At 38.6% G+C, this 21,182-nt stretch overlaps 1 protein-coding gene across 9 annotated transcripts in view; it reads left to right on the top strand.

Annotated features, from left to right (window-relative positions):
• UBN2 (ubinuclein 2) overlaps nt 1–21,182 on the top strand; it is an 88,632-nt gene that overhangs the window by 8,893 nt on the left and 58,557 nt on the right. For 8 of the 9 annotated variants that reach the window (XR_009504959.1, XR_009504961.1, XR_009504960.1 and 5 more), the window contains exon 3: nt 17,151–17,252. The exons of the other annotated variant lie outside the window; for it this stretch is intronic. Coding sequence is in view for 3 of the 8 variants with exons in the window: in XM_059933256.1 (XP_059789239.1) it covers nt 17,151–17,252 (102 nt within the window). In the remaining 5 variants the exon portion in view is untranslated. The remainder of the gene's footprint in view (nt 1–17,150; nt 17,253–21,182) is intronic. 9 annotated transcript variants of the gene reach the window in all.

The following is a 21,182-nucleotide window of genomic DNA, read 5'->3' as shown; positions in this document are numbered from 1 at the left end:
TATTGGTGTTCAGGCATATCATATGCAGACGTCTATATGTATACTTATACATATATGTTGTATATTTATTTATACAAACACTATATATATATTTATATTTTAAGTGAAAGAAAATCTTTTAGATATTTGCAAAATATTAACCCACCAAAGTTAGATTTCTTTTTTTGCAGATGACAAAAAGATGACTTAGTTCTTTGAGGTTTATAAAACACAGATAAAACTTGTATCCCTAGCTACCTTTTCTTCTTACTTTTTTTCCCTTCATAATATAACTTAGATGTCCTTGTCATTATTTCTGAAAATCACTTAAGGTTACTTCTAGCCCTTTGTTTCTTGGAACGAGAGATGGAATTATTTGTTAAATTTTGTATATAAATAATAAAATATTTGAGCATTTTTGTTGGACATACAAAGAGACATGGATTTGCTGCCTCCTGGAGAAACTTTCAAAATCATTGGGAAGACAAAACATACATATGACACACAAATTCAGGGCCAAGCAGTGGCCTATGGAAATGAATGACTCTCCTTTGGGGACCTGAAAGTGAGTAGGAGTCCCATTCTTGAAATTGGAAGGAATTTTGGAGACTTGAATGGATACTTTCAACCTCCTTTCTACCCTTTGTAGGCTAGCAATAGATGAGACGCGGCAGCAGCAATATATTGTAGTGGAAGGAGCCCGGGATTATGAGTTAATGCAGCTAGATTCTGATCCTCTGTTTGCCATAACTAGCTAGGTGACCTTAGTGAAGGCTCTTGGCTTTTTTATGCTTTAGTATGTGTGAGGGGAAAATAAGGTCTGCTTAGTCAACTTTATAGCACAAGGGTTTTGTCAAAATAAGATGAAAAATAGATTATTAGTGTTTGAAATATTTAAAGTGCTATCTAAATGTGAAATGCTGTTCAGTCACTTAAACATATCATTCTTTTTTTTCTTTTCTGAAAAATAATTTATTTAAGGAAGTAGCAAGTAACTGATTAATTTTGCAAAAGAATTGACATTAAAACACCTAATATTTTTCTCTCCCTTCCAGGCAGCCAGATGTGTGTGTGTGTGTGTGTGTGTGTGTGTGTGTGTGTGTGTATGTATATATATTTTTTTTTTTTTGGCTGCGTTGGATCTTCGTTGCTGCGCATGGGCTTTCTCTAGTTGTGGTGAGCGGGGGCTACTCTTCATTGCGGTGCAGGGGCTTCTCGTTGCTGTGGTTTCTCTTGTTGCGGAGCGGGGGCTCTAGGCATGTGGGCTTCAGTAGTTGTGGCTCATGGGCTCTAGAGCGCAGGCTCAGTAGTTGTGGCTCACGGGCTTTGTTGCTCTGTGGCACGTGGGATCTTCCTGGACCAGGACTCGAACCCATGTCCCCTGCATTGGCAGGCGGATTCTTAACCACTGCGTCACCAGCGAAGCCCAGGCAGATATATTAACCTGGCCTCTTGATTACCCTGAGGGCTAGACCAATGCAGTGAATTACTTCATTGCATAAAACAGAAATTAAAACATATCATTCTTGTGGAGAATTGCTCTTATTCTGTACCTGTCATAAATTCTTTTTACGTAAACATCTATGTGGTTTTAACCTCTTTTAATTGATGACCCCACTGATTTTGATCTTTTAGTTCAGGCATTCTATTCCAAGTGGCCTTTATTTTTCGTCCTCCAGTCACTTTTTACATATTCTTCTTAACTATTGTTGTCTTCTTAAAGACTACAACAGATTATTTGGAGCCCTTTAAGAAAATCATCAGCCGGGGCTTCCCTGGTGGCGCAGTGGTTAGGAATCCACCTGCCAATGCAGGGGACACGGGTTCGAGCCCTGGTCTGGGAAGATCCCACATGCTGTGGAGCAACTAAGCCCGTATGCCACAACTACTGAAGCCCACACGCCTAGAGCCCGTGCTCCACAACAAGAGAAGCCCCTGCAATGAGAAGCCTGTGCACTACAGTGAAGAGTAGCCCCTGCTCGCTGCAACTAGAGGAAGCCTGTGCACAGCAGTGAAGACCCAACGCAGCCAAAAAAAAAAAAAAAAAAAATCATCAGCCAGAAGTCACCTGGGAGAAGATACCTTGTCCAATCCTAGGCTCTCACAAAAGATCACTGTTAAGCAACAAATGAAGATATTTCCTGACCTACTGTTTACTGTCCTTTAGTTACTTTAGTGCCTGAAATTCAGGAGTAGCAAATTCAGATGTCCCCAGTTTCCCCTGATTAATCAGTGAAGCAAGCCAGATGGACAGTAAAGGTGGGGGATTGTTCCAAACAGGGGACAGCACGTGCTCTGTCTAAAGGGGACATTGCTACTCAGTTCCAGCCTTGTTACTTTGTAGGAATTTGGGCTTAGGGTTGCCAGATCTTTCCATTTCTCAAAAGAAGGCTGAAATCTGGATTTTACTCTGTTATCTCTTACTTTTTTTTTTTAAATAAATTTATTTATTTTTGGCGCATTGGGTCTTTGTTGCTGCGTGCGGGCTTTCTCTAGTTGCGGAGCATGGGCTCTAGGCGCACGGGCTTCAGTAGTTGTGGTACATGGGCTCTAGAGCACAGGCTCAGTAGTTGTGGCGCACGGGCTTAGTTGCTCTGTGGCATGTGGGATCTTCCCAGACCAGGGCTCGAACCCGTGTCCCCTGCATTGGCAGGTGGATTCTTAACCACTGCACCACCAGGGAAATCTGATTATCTCTTACTTTTAAATGTGGGCTTCTAACTAAAACACCTACTGGGCCAAACAAAATATCCATCTATGGGTCAGATTCGGCTCTCAGGCTTTTGTTTGAGACCTTTGTGTACTTGCTTCACTATTTTTTTCCTAATATATTTAACTCATCAGTTCATCTACTTTTACATTCTGCCCTTTCTCTTCTGCGAGCAGAGTGGTTGGTGGTACATGTGGGAGCGTGTACCATTTCCATTGTGGAGGAGCACGCATTTGTACGAAGTTTCAGAGAATGGAGCAAGTTACACTCAATTGGGGGTTTCCAGATATGGAGAAAAATGGGATGCAACTTGATCTCAGAAAATTGACAAATGTAATAACAGGTCCAATGACCAAGGAGGTGGAAAGTATAAAATAAATCTTATATGTGTAGTTTTCAAAAAAAAAATAGGATGCATTGAGATGTGGCTGCGTCCAAGAGCGATGTTAGTGATAAATTCTGTGTTTTGCTGGAAGGCCTGAGAGGCAAGTTTACGGGCTTTTTGTGGTCTTTAGTATATCTAGCTGTTGCTTGTGCTGGAGAGGAGTTGAGTGAGGGGGAGCAAGCGGCCACCTGAGGGAGAAGGGAAGGCTACTTGTGGAGTATAGGATGTGCCTTACCCTGCAGCAGTTGCTTGTGGAAGAAGGATTGAGACAGCTTTGGTGATAGCAGAAATTATGGGGAGTATAGAACCCTGTATTGAATGGTTGGTTTGTGCTTTTTCCCCCATTCTGTCCTATTTTTATTGTCTATGTCATATTTCCTGTTATGTTACTCTTCAGGTAATGTGACACTGTGTATTCAGCATCAATTGCTAAATGTTCTTTTGGGAACAGAGCAGTATAAGTATTCAGCACTTACTTTTACCTAGAGTATATTAAATTGGTTGTTGTACATAAATCTTAATAAATAGCTAAGTCCGAGTTTTGACATTTGACATTTGTCTTGTTGGTTACTGTAGGAAGGAAGCAGGATACAGTTTAAAGAGGCCCCCGTGACTTTCCTCATTCCCAGTTTTAAGGCTCCAAATGTGGAGACTAAATATCCTACTTTCCAGTTCAGTTTTTAGATGGTTTCTAGGTTGTGTATGTTTTTCCGAGGCCATGTATACTGTAGATCAGGAAATGAGGTTTGGTTTGATGGGTGTAGACTTGTTCTCTAAGCCTTCTAGGGCATAGGATAACCTATGGTGGTTGGCAGATTTCTTTTAGTGATTTTTCGCACTCTGTTACCCCAGCCATCTTGAAAGATCATGCTATCCTAGAATTGGATATAAATTCAGTAATCTAAATGAAAGTGCTTAACACAATACCTGATACATTGCAGTTAATACTGTTTGAATCTGAATGACTCTCTAAACAGGAAGACATGTATTTCTGCGAGGCATTTATTAGCATTTTTAAAATCACATTATGACTTTAAAATCTGCTTACTATACCACATAGACTTTGAATACCACCTTTGATAGTACCACCTTTGATGCTTAATTCTTTGTGATTTTGGACTCTCAGAGCCCTAAGTAGCTTCATATTTATTTTAAAAGGGAGGATAGGAACTTCCCTGGTGGCGCAGTGGTTAAGAATGCAGGCGACACGGGTTTCATCCCTGGTCCGGGAAGATCCCACATGCTGTGGAGCAGCTAAGCCTGTGCGCCACAACTACTGAGCCTCTGCTCAAGAGCCTGTGAGCCACAACTACTGAGCCCGCATACCGCAGTTACTGAAGCCTGTGTGCCTAGAGCCCGTGCTCTGCAACAAGAGAAGCCACCACAATGAGAAGTCCACGCACCACAACGAAGAGTAGCCCCTGCTCGCCGCAACTAGAGAAAGCCCGCGCGCAGCATCGAAGACCCAACCCAGCCAAAAAACTAATAGTAATAAATAAATAAAAGGGAGGATAAGGGTAGATTTGATGGTTTAAAAGTCATTTTGAGCAGTTTTACAAATAAGGCATTTGATGAAATAGAGTTAACACTGTTTTTAATCAAAAACAGTATATTTATAAAAAGTCTTGATTTTCTTTTGGTATGGCTTTTAAAACTGATTTTGTCCAGTTATGTTTTAAAGGATGGCAATATCTTGGAATAACTGTATAATTTCCAATGAAATTGGCTTCTTCACGATATATACTACTCAACTGAGTGAAAAGGAAAAATATTTTTATAGTTAAAATAATTATGAATTGTTTGAAAATTGTCCTCAAATATGAGACTGATATAAGTGGATGTTAGAAAGCATTTATGTACCCTATCTGGGAATTTTAAGAATTCTGTCTGTTATTCATATTATTAGATGATCATCCACACTTGCTGAGGCAGTAGAGCTTCCTTGGGAACTTCCTGGGCTGGTTTTCCTCTCTTTGTTTGAGCATTATGTTAGGTCTGGTCTCTAAGGATCAACTTGGTAGGGCTTTGGGTAAAGCAGTTTGGGCCAACTTGTTAATACCACCACAAAATAAATTCTACTTACAAAGCACAAATACCAGTGTATTTAGGTTCTATTGACCAGTAATAGTGTAGTACAACAAATACAATAAAAATGTGAAATAGTAACCTTTCAAAGCAGTCTGAGGGGTGTGATTTTTTAAAGGGCAAGGGAGACTTCTCCACTCAAATAATTGTTTCTTTAGTGCAGTTATCAATTGTAATTGCTTGCCATGACATGCCCTTTTATAAGTCCTTGGCCTCTTTGAGCTAAATAAATTCTCTTCATCTTCCTTCAATCCTTTAGGAACAGTTGAGAATCAGCAGTTTTAGGGTATTTGGGAGGAAGGTTCTGTATCCATAAGTGGTGATTATAGAAATCTGTGTATAGTATTTCTGTGCTGTTAAGTCAGCTCTTGACTGTCTTTCCACTGACTTAAATCTCTACCCTTTTCTATTGGTAGGTTAAGAAAATTAGTAAAGGTAGAAGATAAGGTTGTGACAGGGCTGGAACAAATAGGAAGCTTTGTGACCAGCAGATATTTTCTTCTCATTTATCAGACGAGAGTCTTAGCAGTATCGTGATTCTTCTGTCTTCCATAGGTGATCAATGAAAGCTGGTTATTAGTTAGGTTTCTTATTACCTGAAGGCAATAGGGGGTCCTATACTAAGAACACTTGTTGTTTTCCATTTTAGTGTTACAGTATAATCGGACTTCATTGGCTTGAAACACTGATTATCAGGTTAAGCAGGTACTAATGACTCAGTAAGCTAGTTTTTTTCTGAGTCATAGTGTGTGAACTAGTGCCCTAGGGGAGTAGATTTAAAGGGGTTTCTTCATCTTAGATGTAGCAAAATTCAAGGGTTTTTGTTTTGTTTTGTTTTGTTTTTTTAAGAAGGGAGTCATTATTTTTTAAAGTATTTGTTTATTTATTTATTTATGGCTGTGTTGGGTCTTCGTTTCTGTGCGAGGGCTCTCTCCTGTTGCGGCAAGCGGGGGCCACTCTTCATCGCGGTGCGCGGGCCTCTCACTATCGCGGCCTCTCTTGTTGCGGAGCACAGGCTCCAGACGCGCAGGCTCAGTAATTGTGGCTCACGGGCCTAGCTGCTCCGCGGCACGTGGGATCTTCCCAGACCAGGGCTTGAACCCGTGTCCCCTGCATTGGCAGGCAGATTCTCAACCACTGCGCCACCAGGGAAGCCCAAGGGTTTTTTAAATTTGGAAAATAAAATTTGTATTTTTATAAGATGCATTTATTGTGTAAACTGTAACATCAGCAACTGCAGGAAGCCAGAGAATTTATCAAGTCAGACTTCGATGATACTGCAGAGTGTATTTTTGCCACAGATGCTGAAAAAGACAGCAACTCAACATAGGCCCAGTAGGGAAGACACGATAGTATAGTCCTTTGCCAATCTCTTGAGTTCCTTTAGGTGAATTTTAATATTTGTGGATTTAAAAAAAAAAAAGGAGTTACCTGATTGCCTAGTGGTTAGGATTCCTGGCTTTCACTGCTGTGGTCCCGGGTTCAGTCCCTGCTTGGGGAACTGAGATCCTGCAAGCCGCATGGTGCGACCAAAAAAAAAAAATTTTTTTTTTCGTGGATTAACTGGTTTGTGCCTTTTTGGCAACTGTCAAAAGTTTGGCTCCACTTTATATCATTTGCGTATCACTGGATTTCAGCATAATTGGGGGACTAGAGAATTGTAATCTGGAGAATAGAAAAAGGAAGGTAAGGCAGAAGGCAGGCCGGGACTTGGAGTTTTTCCAGTAAGGCCAGAAGGTGAAGAAAAGTAAACCCAGGCCAGAAAAACTACTCTGTTGGCCTCTGTAATGCAGGAGGGAACTGGGATGTGCCAACAGTAATGCTTTGGCGGAAAGCCAGTATTTGGTAGAGCAAAGACAATGTAACCCTGGCTAGTGGAGAGGGATTTCAGAAAGAACCACCATGGGCATGGGTGTGTCGCATATAGTGTATCCAAAACTCTTTCCCTGCAGTGGGCCTGGGAAGCAGAACCGTGTAAGGAGTCAAACAGTAAATGATATTGAACATTTGATGGTCCAGACCTAAGAAAATAAAATTCCTTGAATGGGTAATACATGCACTTAATAAAAATTTGAAAGATACAAAAGATAATATAATGAAAAGTAAATCTACCTCCTACCCCTGACTCCCAGCTAATCAGCTTCCTTCTCAGAAATAATCACTGAGTTTCTTGCCCAAGAGATCTATGTATATGTAAGCATTTACATATTTCAAAGATTTTTTCACTATAAAAGAATATATAAATACAGATAAACAAAGAGAGGAAAATAAAAATCACCTAATCATCTCTAAGCCCACTTCCAGGCATAACCACTGTTAATAGTTTGATGTGTACCCTTTTAGGGCTTTTAAAAATGCATATGAGCTTATGTATGTCCTCTCTTGCACTTTTTTAATCACTTGAGTATTACATGAACACATTCCAGTTATTAAAAACAAATTCAAATATACATGTTAAGCCAGAGTCTTCCTTCACCACTGCCTCCAGTTTTATCCCTTCCACACTGGTAATAGTCATGGTTATCTACGTGTTACAATTCTTTGAGCATTATATATATAATATATAGCTATAGATGTATATTGTTGTGTTTTTCTTAAATGAGATCCTATTATTTGTATGATAGTTGAAAAAGCAGTATCTTGTTATTTTAATGTTGCCTCCATGATTACCAGTTAGGTTGAACACTTTCAGATGCTTAGTGAACATCAATATTACCTTTTCTGTGAATAGCCTGAACTATACATAACATTTGGTAAACTGCTTTTGCTGCCTTCTATATTATTAAATATTCTTCTACCACACTGTTTTAAAATGGCTGTTAATATTGCATAGATTTGTCATAGTATATATAATTTATACCTTTATCATTGTTAGGATGCTTTAATTGCTATGATGCTTGGGAAAGCTCATACTTCTAAGATCCTATTTTGAGAGCCATTTTAGTCAGATTAATACTGTTATAGTTAAGTCAAAGCATTAGCCATTTTGGTTACTGTCATTGACAAGAGTCACATTTACTTATTTAACCATTTTATTGCATATATTAGATATGGACTCAGAACTATTAATAACTGCTATCTTTTCCTGTGGTAACTACTGGTAGCCTTGACTAGACTTAAATGTTCCTAAATCTGTCTACTTACGTGTAAGTTATTTGGACTTCTGCATATGTCTTGTTAGGCTCATTAAAACAGAACCTATTTGTTTTTCTAGTTTTCCCTAGGTAAATCTTTTTTAGGCAGCTAGTTGTGCCTAGACAAAAAATACGTTAGGAGAGCAGAAAAAGATCATTGTGATTTTGAGTAGAAAACATCTAGGAGAAAAGGTTTGAAACTTGGGCTGAGGGACTTTCTTGGTGGCGCAGTGGTTAAGAATCCGCCTGCCAATGCAGGGGACACGTGTTCGAGCCCTGGTCTGCGAAGATCCCATAAGCCATGGAGCAACTAAGCCTGTGCGCCACAATTACTGAGCCTGCGCTCTAGAGCCCATGAGCCACAACTACTGAGCCCGTGTGCCACAACTACTGAAGCCTACCCACCTAGAACCCGTGCTCCCCAACAAGAGAAGCCACTGCAATGAGAAGCCCGCGCACCGCATCAAAGAGCAGCCCCTGCACGCCGCAACTAGAGAAAGCCCGTGCGCAGCAACGAAGACCCAACACAGCCATAAATAAATAAATGAATGAATGAATGAATGAATGAATAAATAAATTTATTTATTTCAAAAAAAACCCCAAAAACTTGGGCTGAGCAGTAAAGGGTGGGAGAATTCAGAGAGGAATAAGAGATTATTCCCAGTAAGGGGGAAGCATGAGGAAAGATAAGCAAGTGTGTTTGGGAGGAGAGTGGATCTATAAACTGAATGGATTGAAGTGTTCAAGTCAGAAAATCCGAAGAAAAAAGTTGGAAAGGTGGTTTGAGCCAACATGTAGAAGGCATTTAATTACTGCCTTATTAAGGGTTTTGGATGTATTTTGTAATAGGTAGGATGCTTCTGAAGCATTTTGAGCAAGGGAATCACAGAAATATTAGATGATATTAGGCAGGATGAATTGAGAATCAGTATGAGGAAGGAGAAGCTAATTAAGGCATTCATTACATTTAAGTTGAAAACAATGACCAGGATTATAAGCAACAGCAGTTAGAACAGAGAGGAAGCTGTCGATGTGAATAATCATATGAACAAAGGTTTGTGGGGAGAGAGAGTTGAAGTAGAAATAATAAGCGTTTTTAAAAATCATCATTATTGAAGTATAAATAAATACAGTTCATTCAAGTATACAATTTGGTGTATTTTGGTAAATATACACAGTCCTGTACCCACTACCACAATTATGATATAGAAAAATTTCATCACCCCAGAAAGTTCCCTTTTATCTCTCTACAGATAATCCTCTCCCCTCCAGCCCTGGCTCCTGGCAACCTCTGATCTACTTCCTGTTTCTGTAGATTTTTGGGTTTTGTTTTTTCTTTTTCTAGAGTTTCCTATAAATGGAGTCTTACAGTCTTTTGTACATGGCTTCTTTCACTGATTATAATGCTTTCGAAGTGCATCCATGTTTTGCATGTTATCAGTGGTTCCTTCCTTTTTATTGCTGCATAGCGTATGGATGTACCACAGTCTGTGTATCCACTTACTGGGTGATGGGCACTGGGTGGTTTCCAGTTTGTGGGTGATAAGAGTAAAGCTGCTCTAACATTGGAACACTAGTGTGTGTGTGAACATATGTCTTCATTTCTCTTGAGGAAATATTAAGAGAGGGATTGTTAGGTCATATGATAAGTGTGTGTTTAACTTTATAAGAAACTGCCAAACTGTTTTCCAAAGTGGGTGTATCATTTTGCACCAGCATGTAGGAGAGTTTGAATTGTTCCACATCCTTGTTAATACTTGCTGTCATCAACCTTTGTAATTTTAGTTAATACTGAAGTTTTAAGGCAGAAAAATAGAGTTAATAAAATGGAAATGTCAAGTGGGGGAAGCTAATTTGGAGATGATTGACAGCAGGAACACTGGTTTGAGTTTTGGTATTGAGTTTTATGTGTCTCCGAGTGGAAAAATGACCCCAGAAGTTCTATCACTTCTCCTACAGAACTTTTAATAGAATGATACTTTGGAGTCAGATGGTCATGAGTTTGAAAATTGGCTCTGTTACTTTCTCTCTGAGCTTAGACAAGTTATTTGTTTTTTCCAAGGTTTAGTTTTTCCCATTTGTTAAATGGGAGATAATATATGGTTGTACTTAGAATAGGTGCTAATGCAAAGTTAGCGCTCAGTGGATGGTGGCTATCATCATCATTATCATGATTGGTACTTAAATATATGTTTTATGCCCCCAGTAACTTGTGACTTTCTTGCAAATCTGCATTTTTTTCTTTCCTAACTCATCTCCCCAACTGTGTTCATTCCCCACCACAATGGCCAGAGTGATTTTGTTAAAGCACTAATCTTACCAGGCTACTTCCCAGTTCCAATACTTTCTGTGGCTTCCACAAGTGATTACTTCCACTCATCCTTGTCTGGGCATAAATATCTCAGGAAAGCCTTGATTAGGTCTTCTGTTAAAAAATCCAGTACCACCTATAATTCCCTTTTTACCATTTATTACTACTATAATTATTTAATCTTTCTCTTCTCCACAATACTATCAATATAAAATCCATGAAGGCTGGCACTTGGTAGGTGCTCAGTTAATTTGTTGAGCAGATTATCTTCTTTTAACTTCCTTTAGGGCAAAGACTTCATATTTAAATCTAAGTTCCTTCTGACATCTAACACAGCGTTCCCCAACCTTTCTGGCACCAGGGACTGCTGTTTTTCCACAGACACACGGGGGTGGGGTTGGTTCAGGTGTTAACATGAGCGATGGTGAGCAGCAGATGAAATTTCACTTGCTCACCCACTGCTCACCTCGTTCTGTGTGGCCCAGTTCCTAACAGGCCATGGCCTGTTACTGGTCCGTGGCCTGGAGGTTGGGGACCCCTGATCTAACATATTGCTTTCTTTTTTTTTTTTAATTACTTTTTATTGGAGTATAGTTGATTTACAGTGTTGTGTTAGTTTCTGCTGTACAGCAAAGCGAATCAGTTATACATATATTCACTCTTTTAATAAATTTATTTATTTATTTATTTTTGGCCGCGTTGGGTCTTTGTTGTCACTCTTTTAGATTCTGTTCCCATATAGGTCATTACAGACTATTGAGTAGAGTTCCCTGTATTACACAGTAGGTTCTTATTAGTTATCTATTTTATACATAATAGTTTGTATATGTCAATCCCAGTCTCCCAATTTATCCCTCCCCTCTACTTTTCCCCCTTGATAACCATAAGTTTGTTTCTACATCTGTGACTCTATTTCTGTTCTGTAAATAGGTTCATTTGTACCATTTTCTTAGATTCCAAATATAAGTGATATCATATGATATTTGTCTTTCTCTGTCTAACTTCACTCAGCATGACACTCTCTAGGTACACCCATGTCACTGCAAATGGCATTATTTTGTTCTTTTTTATGGCTGAGTAATATTCCACTGTATATATGTACCACATCTTCTTTATCCATTCCTCTGTCAGTGGACATTTAGGTTGCTTCCATGTCCTGGCTATTGTAAATAGTGCTGCAGTGAACATTGGGGTGCGTGTATCTTTTCAGATTATGGTTTTCTCCGGATATATGCCCAGGAGTGGGATTGCTGGATCATATTGTAGCTCTATTTTTAGTTTTTTAAGGAACCTCCATACTGTTCTCCATAGTGGCTCTACCAATTTACATTCCCACCAACAGTGTAGGAGGGTTCCCTTTTCTCCACACCCTCTCCAGCATTTATTGTTTGTAGATTTTTTGATGATGGCCATTCTGACTGCTGTGAAGTGATGCCTCATTGTAGTTTTGATTTGCATTTCTCTGATAATTAGTGATGTTGAGCATCTTTTCATGTGCCTCTTGGCCATCTGTATGTCTTCTTTGGAGAAATATTTAGATCTTCTGCCAATTTTTTGATTGGGTTGTTTGTTTTTTTTGATATTGAGCTGCATGAGCTGTTTGTATATTTTGGAGATTAATCCTTTGTCAGTTGCTTCATTTGCAAATATTTTCTCCCATTCTGAGGGTTGTCGTTTCATCTTGTTTATGGTTTCCTTTGCTGTGCAAAAGCTTTTAAGTTTAGTTAGGTCCCATTTGTTTATTTTTGTTTTTATTTTCATTAGGAGGTGGATCAAAAAGTTTTTGCTGAGATTTATGTCAGAGAGTGTTCTGCCTGTGTTTTCCTCTGAGAGTTTTATAGTATCCAGTCTTACATTTGGGTCTTTAATCCATTTTGAGTTTATTTTTGTGTGTTGTATTAGAAAATGTTCTAATTTCATTCTTTTGCATGTAGCTGTCCAGTTTTCCCAGTACCATTTATTGAAAATACTGTCTTTTCTCCATTGTGTATTCTTGCCTCCTTTGTCATAGATTAGGTGACCATAGGTGCATGGGTTTATCTCTGGACTTTCTGTCCTGTTCCATTGATCTTTATTTATGTTTTTGTGCCAGTACCATCCTGTTTTTATGACTGCAGCTTTGTAGTATAGTCTGAAGTCAAGGAGCCTGATTCCTCCAGCTCCGGTTTTCTCAAGATTGCTTTGGCTATTTGGGGTCTTTTGTGCTTCCATACAAATTGTAAAATTTTTTGTTCTAATTTGATAAGGATTGTGTTGAATCTGTAGATTACACATATTGCTTTCTACAGCATACATTTTTTTTTTTTTTAAATTTATTTGGCTGGGTGTTAGTTGTGGCATGCAGGATCTTTTAGTTGCAGCATGCGGGCTCTTAGTTGTGGCATGCGGGATCTAGTTCCCTGACCAGGGATCAAACCCAGGCCCCCTGCATTGGGAGCATGGAGACTTAACCACCGGACCACCATGGAAGTCCCTATAGCATACATTTTTAACAGTTACTTTTGAATCTAAGTAGTAGTTCAAAATAAGATATGTAACTTAGTAGGATTATTGAGTCAAATATGATGAAGAGTTTTAAAACTAATTTTAGTATATTTCCATTTTGGCATTAATACTTCATAGAAATTTTGGAAAACATAGTAGAGACAAAAGAAGAAAATGTAAGTGTATGGCAGAATTTCTTGGCAGATGCTTTCAGATCGCTTTCCAAGAGTTTTATTGGTATACTCTTATCAGCAGTGTTTGAGCAGTCCTGTTTCTTCTCCATCTTGCCAGAATTTTAAAAGTTTATAATTTGATAGATGAAATTGGTGTCTTACTTTAATTCCATTTATTTATTAATTGCTCTCCATTGAGCTGTAATGTTGCCTCTTTCATATTAAATTCATTCTTGTATTCCTGTCATATCTATTTTAACTCCTATAACTTTACATATATTTAATATGTGACAGGGTAGTCCTCCTCATTAGTTTGTTTGTTTTTTTTTTTTTTAATTTTATTTATTTATTTATTTATGGCTGTGTTGGGTCTTCGTTTCTGTGCGAGGGCTTTCTCTAATTGCGGCAAGTGGGGGCCACTCTTCATCACGGTGCGCGGGCCTCTCACTATCGCGGCCTCTCTTGTTGCGGAGCACAGGCTCCAGACGCGCAGGCTCAGTAATTGTGGCTCACGGGCCTAGTTGCTCCGCGGCATGTGGGATCTTCCCATACCAGGGCTTGAACCCGTGTCCCCTGCATTGGCAGGCAGATTCTCAACCACTGCGCCACCAGGGAAGCCCCCCTCATTAGTTTTTGTCTGTGGATTTTTATATTATTAGAACTCTCTCTCTCCTTTTTGGGCGAAACATTCCCTCGTGTGTTTAACTGCTTGTGTGTTACTTTTTCTTGGTAGAATAACTTCTAACATAGAAATATCTTTTTCCTTTCCTTACTTCTTACTCTCACTGTAATTCTGTAACCTAGTGTAAGAGTTCCAGCTTGCAGACCTAGCATATGAAAAAAACAAGGACACTTTATTTATGTGTTGCATTTAAGCATATACATACGTTTTGTGTGTGTGTGCGCGCATGTGTGTATGTGTGTGTAGGTATGTTTAAGTTGCCAGTTGGTGTCTCCTGAGAAGAATTGTTCTTATTCTGAGATTATGCCTTCAGTGGTCTTGTTTAGCAAAATAAAAGGGTTGCCACCCTGTGTTGGTCTCCAAAATTGTTTTCGGAACTTGTAAAATCTAAAAACATGAGAGCCGTTACTTATCTCACACCGAAATGACCCTCTTGGTGGTGATGGTATAGTAAAAGTTTTTTCATTGAAAAACATACACTGGACTCATAGTTATGGGGATTAGGTTTTTTAACATCAGTATGCAATACAAATATAGCATTTAGTCAGAATTACCTTTACAAATTAGTTAGAAAGTAAATGGTACCATGTTGGAGACTTTTCTCAGTAAGTCCATCATATTTGTTTTTGTCACGTGAACACTGGAAAAGATCATTTGTTTTTGTTTGTTTTTTTTTTTATTAATTTTTATTTTATTTATTTATTTTTATTTTTTGCTTGTGTTGGGTCTCCGTTTCTGTGCGAGGGCCCTCTCCAGTTGTGGCGAGCGGGGTCCACTCTTCATCGTGGTGCGCGGGCCTCCCACAATCGCGGCCTCCCTTGTTGCGGAGCACGGGCTCCAGATGCGCAGGCTCAGTAGCTGTGGCTCATGGGCCCAGTTGCTCCGCGGCATGTGGGATCTTCCCAGACCAGGGCTCGAACCCGTGTCCCCTGCATTAGCAGGCAGACTCTCAACCACTGCGCCACCAGGGAAGCCCAAAGATCATTTCTTTACGTGGAAATAAGATGAAACAATTTGCTTTCATTTAAGAGCCATGTTGCACAAAACTCAGCCATCTTTCACCAATTAGAATCAGTGACACTTTGCATTGAGAGACATGCACTATGGGAATTGAAACCAAAGGAAAGTCATGCAGATTTCACCAGTTTTTGCATGCGTTCATTTTTTATTTTCTTGTATGTCTATGTGTATAAATAAATCTAGGACATTAAAAAAATAATTTTAAGAATAGTTTGGATTTACAGAAAATTTGCAAAGAAAATACAAAGAGTTTCCATATAGTTCTCATCCACTTTCCCCTGTAACATCTCATATTTGTAGAGTAGATTTGTTACAACTAACAAACCAACATTGGTACATTACTGTTAATTAACGCTGTGTTTTATTCAAATTTTACTATTTTTCCCCTAATGTCCTTTTTTAGTCCCCGGATCCCAACCAGGATACCAGATGACATTTAGTTATTATGTCTCCTTAGGCTTATCTAGACTATGCCAGTTTTTCAGATTTTTGTTTTTGATAATCTTGACAGCTTTGAGGAATACTGGTCAGTTATTTGTAGAATGTCCCTCAGTTTAGTTTGGTGTTTTTCTTGTGGTTTAGTTTGTCATGATGTTTATCTTGTGGTTAGCCTACAGCTGAGGTTATAGGCTTTTGAGAGGAAGACCACAAAGGTAAAGTGCCATTTGTGTCTCATCATGTCAAGGGTAATGCTATCAACATGACGTATCACTGTTGATGTCGACCTTGATCGCCTGGCTGAGTAATGTTAGGTTTTTCACTGTAAAGTTACTTTGTCTCCTCCTTGTCATACTGTACTCTTTGGGAGTAAGTCCCTAGGTACAACTTACATTCAAGGTGTGAGGGAACTTAAATTCAACCTCCTGAGGGGAATTAATCTACAGAAATCATTTAGAAATTCTTCTAACAGGTTTTTTGTTGTTGTTCTTAGTTTTATTTATTTATTTATTTTTAACATCTTTATTGGAGTATAATTGCTTTACAACATTGTGTTAGTTTCTGCTGTATAACAAAGTGAATCAGCTATACGTATACATATATCCCCATATCACCACCTCCCTCTTGCATCTCCCTCCCACCCTCCCTATCCCACCCCTCTAGGTGGAAAGCACCGAGCTGATCTCCCTGTGCTGTGCAGCTGCTTCCCACTAGCTATCTGTTTTACACTTGGTAGTGTATATATGCCCATGCCACTCTCTCACTTCATCCCAGCTTACCCTTCCCCCTCCCCGTGTCCTCAAGTCCGTTCTCTAGGTCTGTGTCTTTATTCCTGTCCTACCCCTAGGTTCTTCAGAACCATTTTTTTTTTTTTTAGATTCCATATATAAGTGTTAGCATATGGTGTTTGTTTTTCTCTTTCTGACTTACTTCACTCTGTATGACAGGCTCTAGGTCCATCCACCTCGCTACAAATAGTTCAATTTCATTTCTTTTTATGGCTGAGTAATATTCCGTTGTATATATGTGCCACATCTTCTTTATCCACTCCTCTGTCGATGGACACTTAGGTTGCTTCCATGTCCTGGCTATTGTAAATAGTGCTGCAATGAACATTGTGGTACATGACTCTTGTTGAATTATGGTTTTCTCAGGGTATATGCCTAGTAGTGGGATTGCTGGGTCATATGGTAGTTCTATTTTTAGTTTTTTGAGGAACCTCCATACTGTTCTCCATAGTGGCTGTATCAGTTTACATTCCCACCAACAGTGCAAGAGGGTTCCCTTTTCTCCACACCCTCTCCAGCATTTATTGTTTGTAGATTTTCTGATGATGGCCATTCTGACTGGTGTGAGGTGATACCTCACTGTAGTTTTGATTTGCATTTCTCTAATGATTAGTGATGTTGAGCATCCTTTCATGTGTTTGTTGGCGATCTGTGTATCTTCTTTGGAGAAATGTCTGTTTAGGTCTTCTGCCCATTTTTGGATTGGGTTGTTTGTTTTTTTGATATTGAGCTTCATGAGCTGCTTGTAAATTTTGGAGATTGATCCTTTGTCATTTGCTTCATTTGCAAATATTTTCTCCCATTCTGAAGATTGTCTTTTCGTCTTGTTTACGGTTTCCTTTGCTGTGCCAAAGATGTTAAGTTTCATTAGGTCCGATTTGTTTATTTTCTAACAGGTGTTTTTTAATTTTATGGAAACAGCATGAGTACTGAATCAGTCTAACATATCTGTTCTTCACAGGGTGGGAAGCCCCGTAAACACCGGAAGGATCGGCTACAAGATTTAATCGATATAGGCTTTGGCTATGATGAGACAGATCCATTTATTGATAATTCAGAGGCTGTGAGTAACGTATCTTTAATATAGCAGCAATTCTTTACTTGGATAGTAGAATTCAAGGAAAAAGTGAATGTTTCAGCAAGTGTTTTTACTAACTAATCCCCTTTCAATATACATCTAAATTGTTTCCAGTTTTATGCGCTTACAAATAGTTGAGCATCTGTATACATTTCTCTGTTTGTACTTGAGTATGTATGAAGGTAATTACAGAGTACAAATATATGTGTAGGATAAATTTCTAGCAGTGGGATTTATTGATCAAAGGTTATTTACATCTTGAATTTTTATTGATATTCCCAAACTTGAGCAGGTATATTTTGAAATGACTTCCAGATAAGAACCACGTGATCTTGAAGACTGGAGCTCTTGGGTTGAAGTTAATCTGGCAGATGTCTTTAAAATGTACTTAATATTTTTATTGCTGCCAAACCTTACTACAGTGGCAATAATTGAATGCCAGGCCTTACCACTGTCTGTTTTGATCAAGCCCTACAGCTTGTGCACTGGAATCCTCTTTCTCTTATAAAAGGAAGAGGAATTCAGGAGAGCATTTCAGGACTACAGCAGTCCATTGATCACACAGCAAATAAGTAAAGGCATGTCTTGTTAGGTGGGTCGGTAAGGTACATGTTCTTACATTCTTCTCAGTGTATAATCCCTGGATTATATCCTCTGCAGTGTTCAGTGATTACTTAGGATATACAGAAAGTGACACTAAGGTCGCTGTTATACTACCCACAAATTAGTGCCTCTTTTTACTGTGACTGCAGTGCTTGGTTGTGTAGATGATGACAAGGCATACAGGGGTAGGAGAGTGACAGGCAGGACTTCCAGCGTGAGGCGTGTGGGACACCCTGTCATACTCCTGTGTTATTTTGGTGTCCTGAGATAAACTGGTTTACAGGCCTAGTCTATAGAAATAAAATGTTGACAGTGCCTTTGGAGTAGAGAGGATTTCCTGTTACCAAAAATGTTGTCAGCCTTTTTGTAGGTTAGGGCATGGAATGTTTTCAGCAGTCTTGACCTTGATTTGGCATTCAAGTCTAAAGTCCTAGATTCTAGACCTCACTTGGTTTCTAATTCACTGTGGACCAGGAGCAAGTCTTTTATTTTAGCGTCACCCAGTTTTCTCTGTTATGACTGGCTTGCCCAGCAGAATTTGTACTCTGAGACTCAAGATAATGACATGCTGAAAAGCATAATGCAAGTTTAAAGCATTGGTACTGGTGTTAACATTATATGTAAAGTAGATTTTTGAATTCTAAGTAACCCAAGAGGGAACTCAGCCATATATAAATGGACATTCCATGTACTCAGGCTTACATAAATAGAATTTTTTAAAAATTAATAAACTTGGGACTTCCTGGTGATCCAGTGGTTAAGACTCTGGGCTCCCAATGCAGGGTGCCTGTATTCAATCCCTGGTCAGGGAACTAGGGATCCCGCATGCCAAACTAAAAAAAAGAAAAGATCCCACATGCCGCAACTAAGACCCTGCACAGTCAAATAAATAAATAAATAAATATTTTTAAAAAATTAGTAAACTTAATTTTTTTAGAGCAGTTTTAGGTTCACAGCAAAATTGAATGGAAGGTGCAGAAATTTCCCATATACTCCCTGCCCTCACAACACAGCTTCCATTACCAGCGTTCCCCCACCAGAGTGGTATACTAGTTACTACCTACATTGACGCATCATCACCCAAAGTCCATAGTTTACCTTAGGATTTACTCTTAGTGTTGTACATTCTGTGGGTTTTACCAAATGTGTAATGACATGTACCCACCATTATACTGTCACACAGGATAGTTTCACAGCCCTAAAAAAATATGTGCTCTGCCTATTCATCCCTCCCTAACACCTGCAGCCACTAATCTTTTTATTGTCTCCATAGTTTTGCCTTTTCCAGAATGTCATATAGTTGGAATCATATAGTATGTAGCCTTTCATAAATAGCATTTTTAATATTTTCCTTTGTAGCATTCCAAATATTTGAATAAAGTGTTTTTCAAACAGATTTTTATAACCCATAATTGGACCTGTGTATCAGTTTAGAGACTGTGGCCAGCATTTTTAAAGAGAATAAAATAGAATAGAATAGGAGCTGTTAACAGGAAACCACTGGTACATTATGTGATTTTTATTATGTTTGTGTGTTTGTACCATGCACTGGCTTTTGATGTGTAGTATATTTTCCACTTGGGTTGTGGTGAAGAAAATTTGAAAGCCACTGCTCTAATAAATAAGGATAAATTTTATAGGTATAAGTTATATAAGTTATACAATTACTGACATTTATAGGACAAGTTAGGTCCCTGTTTTATACGAGGAAATTGAACTAAAGCACAGGTTGTTTATTGACTTGCAAAATAATTTTGTATCATTGTCCTTAATAGATTATTTGGTTCTCATTATAATTCAATAATTCAGACATAAAACACTTACGAGCCAACCAAATGATTCTCTGTTTTTTTAAATGATTGTATTGCCAGTTGGCTTTTTTTTTTTTTTTTGCTGTGCCACGCGCCTTGTGGGATCTTAGTTCCCCGACCAGGGATTGAACTTGGGCCCTCAGCAGTGAAAGCGTGGAGTCCTAACCACTGGACCTCCAGGGAATTCCCACCAGTAGGCTTTCACTGTTCATATATTATTCGATAGAGAGTGATAATAATCTGGTTCTAATTAACTTTCAGAATTGTATACTACTCACTACTATAATATCTGAAAATAAATGCTTTTGAAGATTATTTTTAGTCTAACACTTATGCTGCCAAATTTTTAAAAGACCAAAAGAAAATGTTTTTGTTATTGAGAAATAATAATAATACCAGACATGAGTAATGCTTTTATTTAGGTTATCTCTTTTAAATTTCACTAGAACTTTGTGAAGTAAGTAATATTGTTCCTGTTTTACAACCCTGAAGTATTGATGTTAAGTGATTTACTCTGGGTCACAATAGCTAGTTGTTGGCAAAGGATCTAGTAAATCTGATTCTCAAGTTCAGTGATCCATTGCCTCTTAATACATTGTACTTAAAAGGCTAAATGATACAGAGGTAGAAATATAATGTACATGTGAAACTTATGTAAGGTTATAAACCAATATTACCTCAATAAAAGCAAACAAACAAAAAAAAACAGAATATTTCCTGTACCTTACCAAAAAAATGCTTGGCACATTTATAATTCACAGTGCAGTGGAGGCTGTGTATTAATCCTTGCTCTGTCACTTACTGGTTGTGTCACTTTAGTGTGGTTGCCAGATTTAGCGAATAAAACTACAGTCCACCCAGTTAAATTTGAAAAAAAAAAAAAAAAAAACAAAGGCTAAATCAAATATGCATAAAGAGTTTGTTCTCCTGAAAAGTGTCCTGATAGGGAAAGCTCAGCAGAATACTGCAGAAGAAGACAGACATTGAACACATCCACATTGCCTGGGAACCTGGTGTTGGGTGTGTTTTCCACATGAGATGCTGCTTGGTACAGTGGATGGGCTGGGAAGCAGTCAGTGACTCTGCCATAAACTAATAAAAGTACTCTGGCAAGGTTCTTAACCTCTCTGAGTTTGGTTTTCACTTATAAAATGGGAATATTTACTTTCCTTGCCTCAAAAGGGTATCAGGAGGCCATCAAGTGAAATAATTTATATGAAGAAGCATTGAAAATTATAAAGCAGTATACAAGTATATGTAAGCAGAAAGTACAGGTGTATTTATCTTATCAAAGTTACACATTTTCAAAATAATGACTACAGAGCCTTTTCACTTTTCATCCTTTACTCCTCACATCGCTCATTTACTCGCAGATAGTACGGGGCCCTTTCTGAAGGTCTTGCCTGTAGGTCTTTGTACAGTAGTAGCCCCTCAAGTGGAGCAACAAGAAAGCAGTTCATTCCTTTTTTCTTTTTCTTTTTCTAACTTCATTCCTTTTTGA

The sequence above is a fragment of the Balaenoptera ricei genome, chromosome 9 (assembly GCF_028023285.1).
Source record: "Balaenoptera ricei isolate mBalRic1 chromosome 9, mBalRic1.hap2, whole genome shotgun sequence".
Lineage (NCBI taxonomy): Eukaryota > Metazoa > Chordata > Mammalia > Artiodactyla > Balaenopteridae > Balaenoptera > Balaenoptera ricei.
Note: the sequence above shows the minus strand (reverse complement) of the source record. Positions and strands in the feature narration are given on the sequence as shown.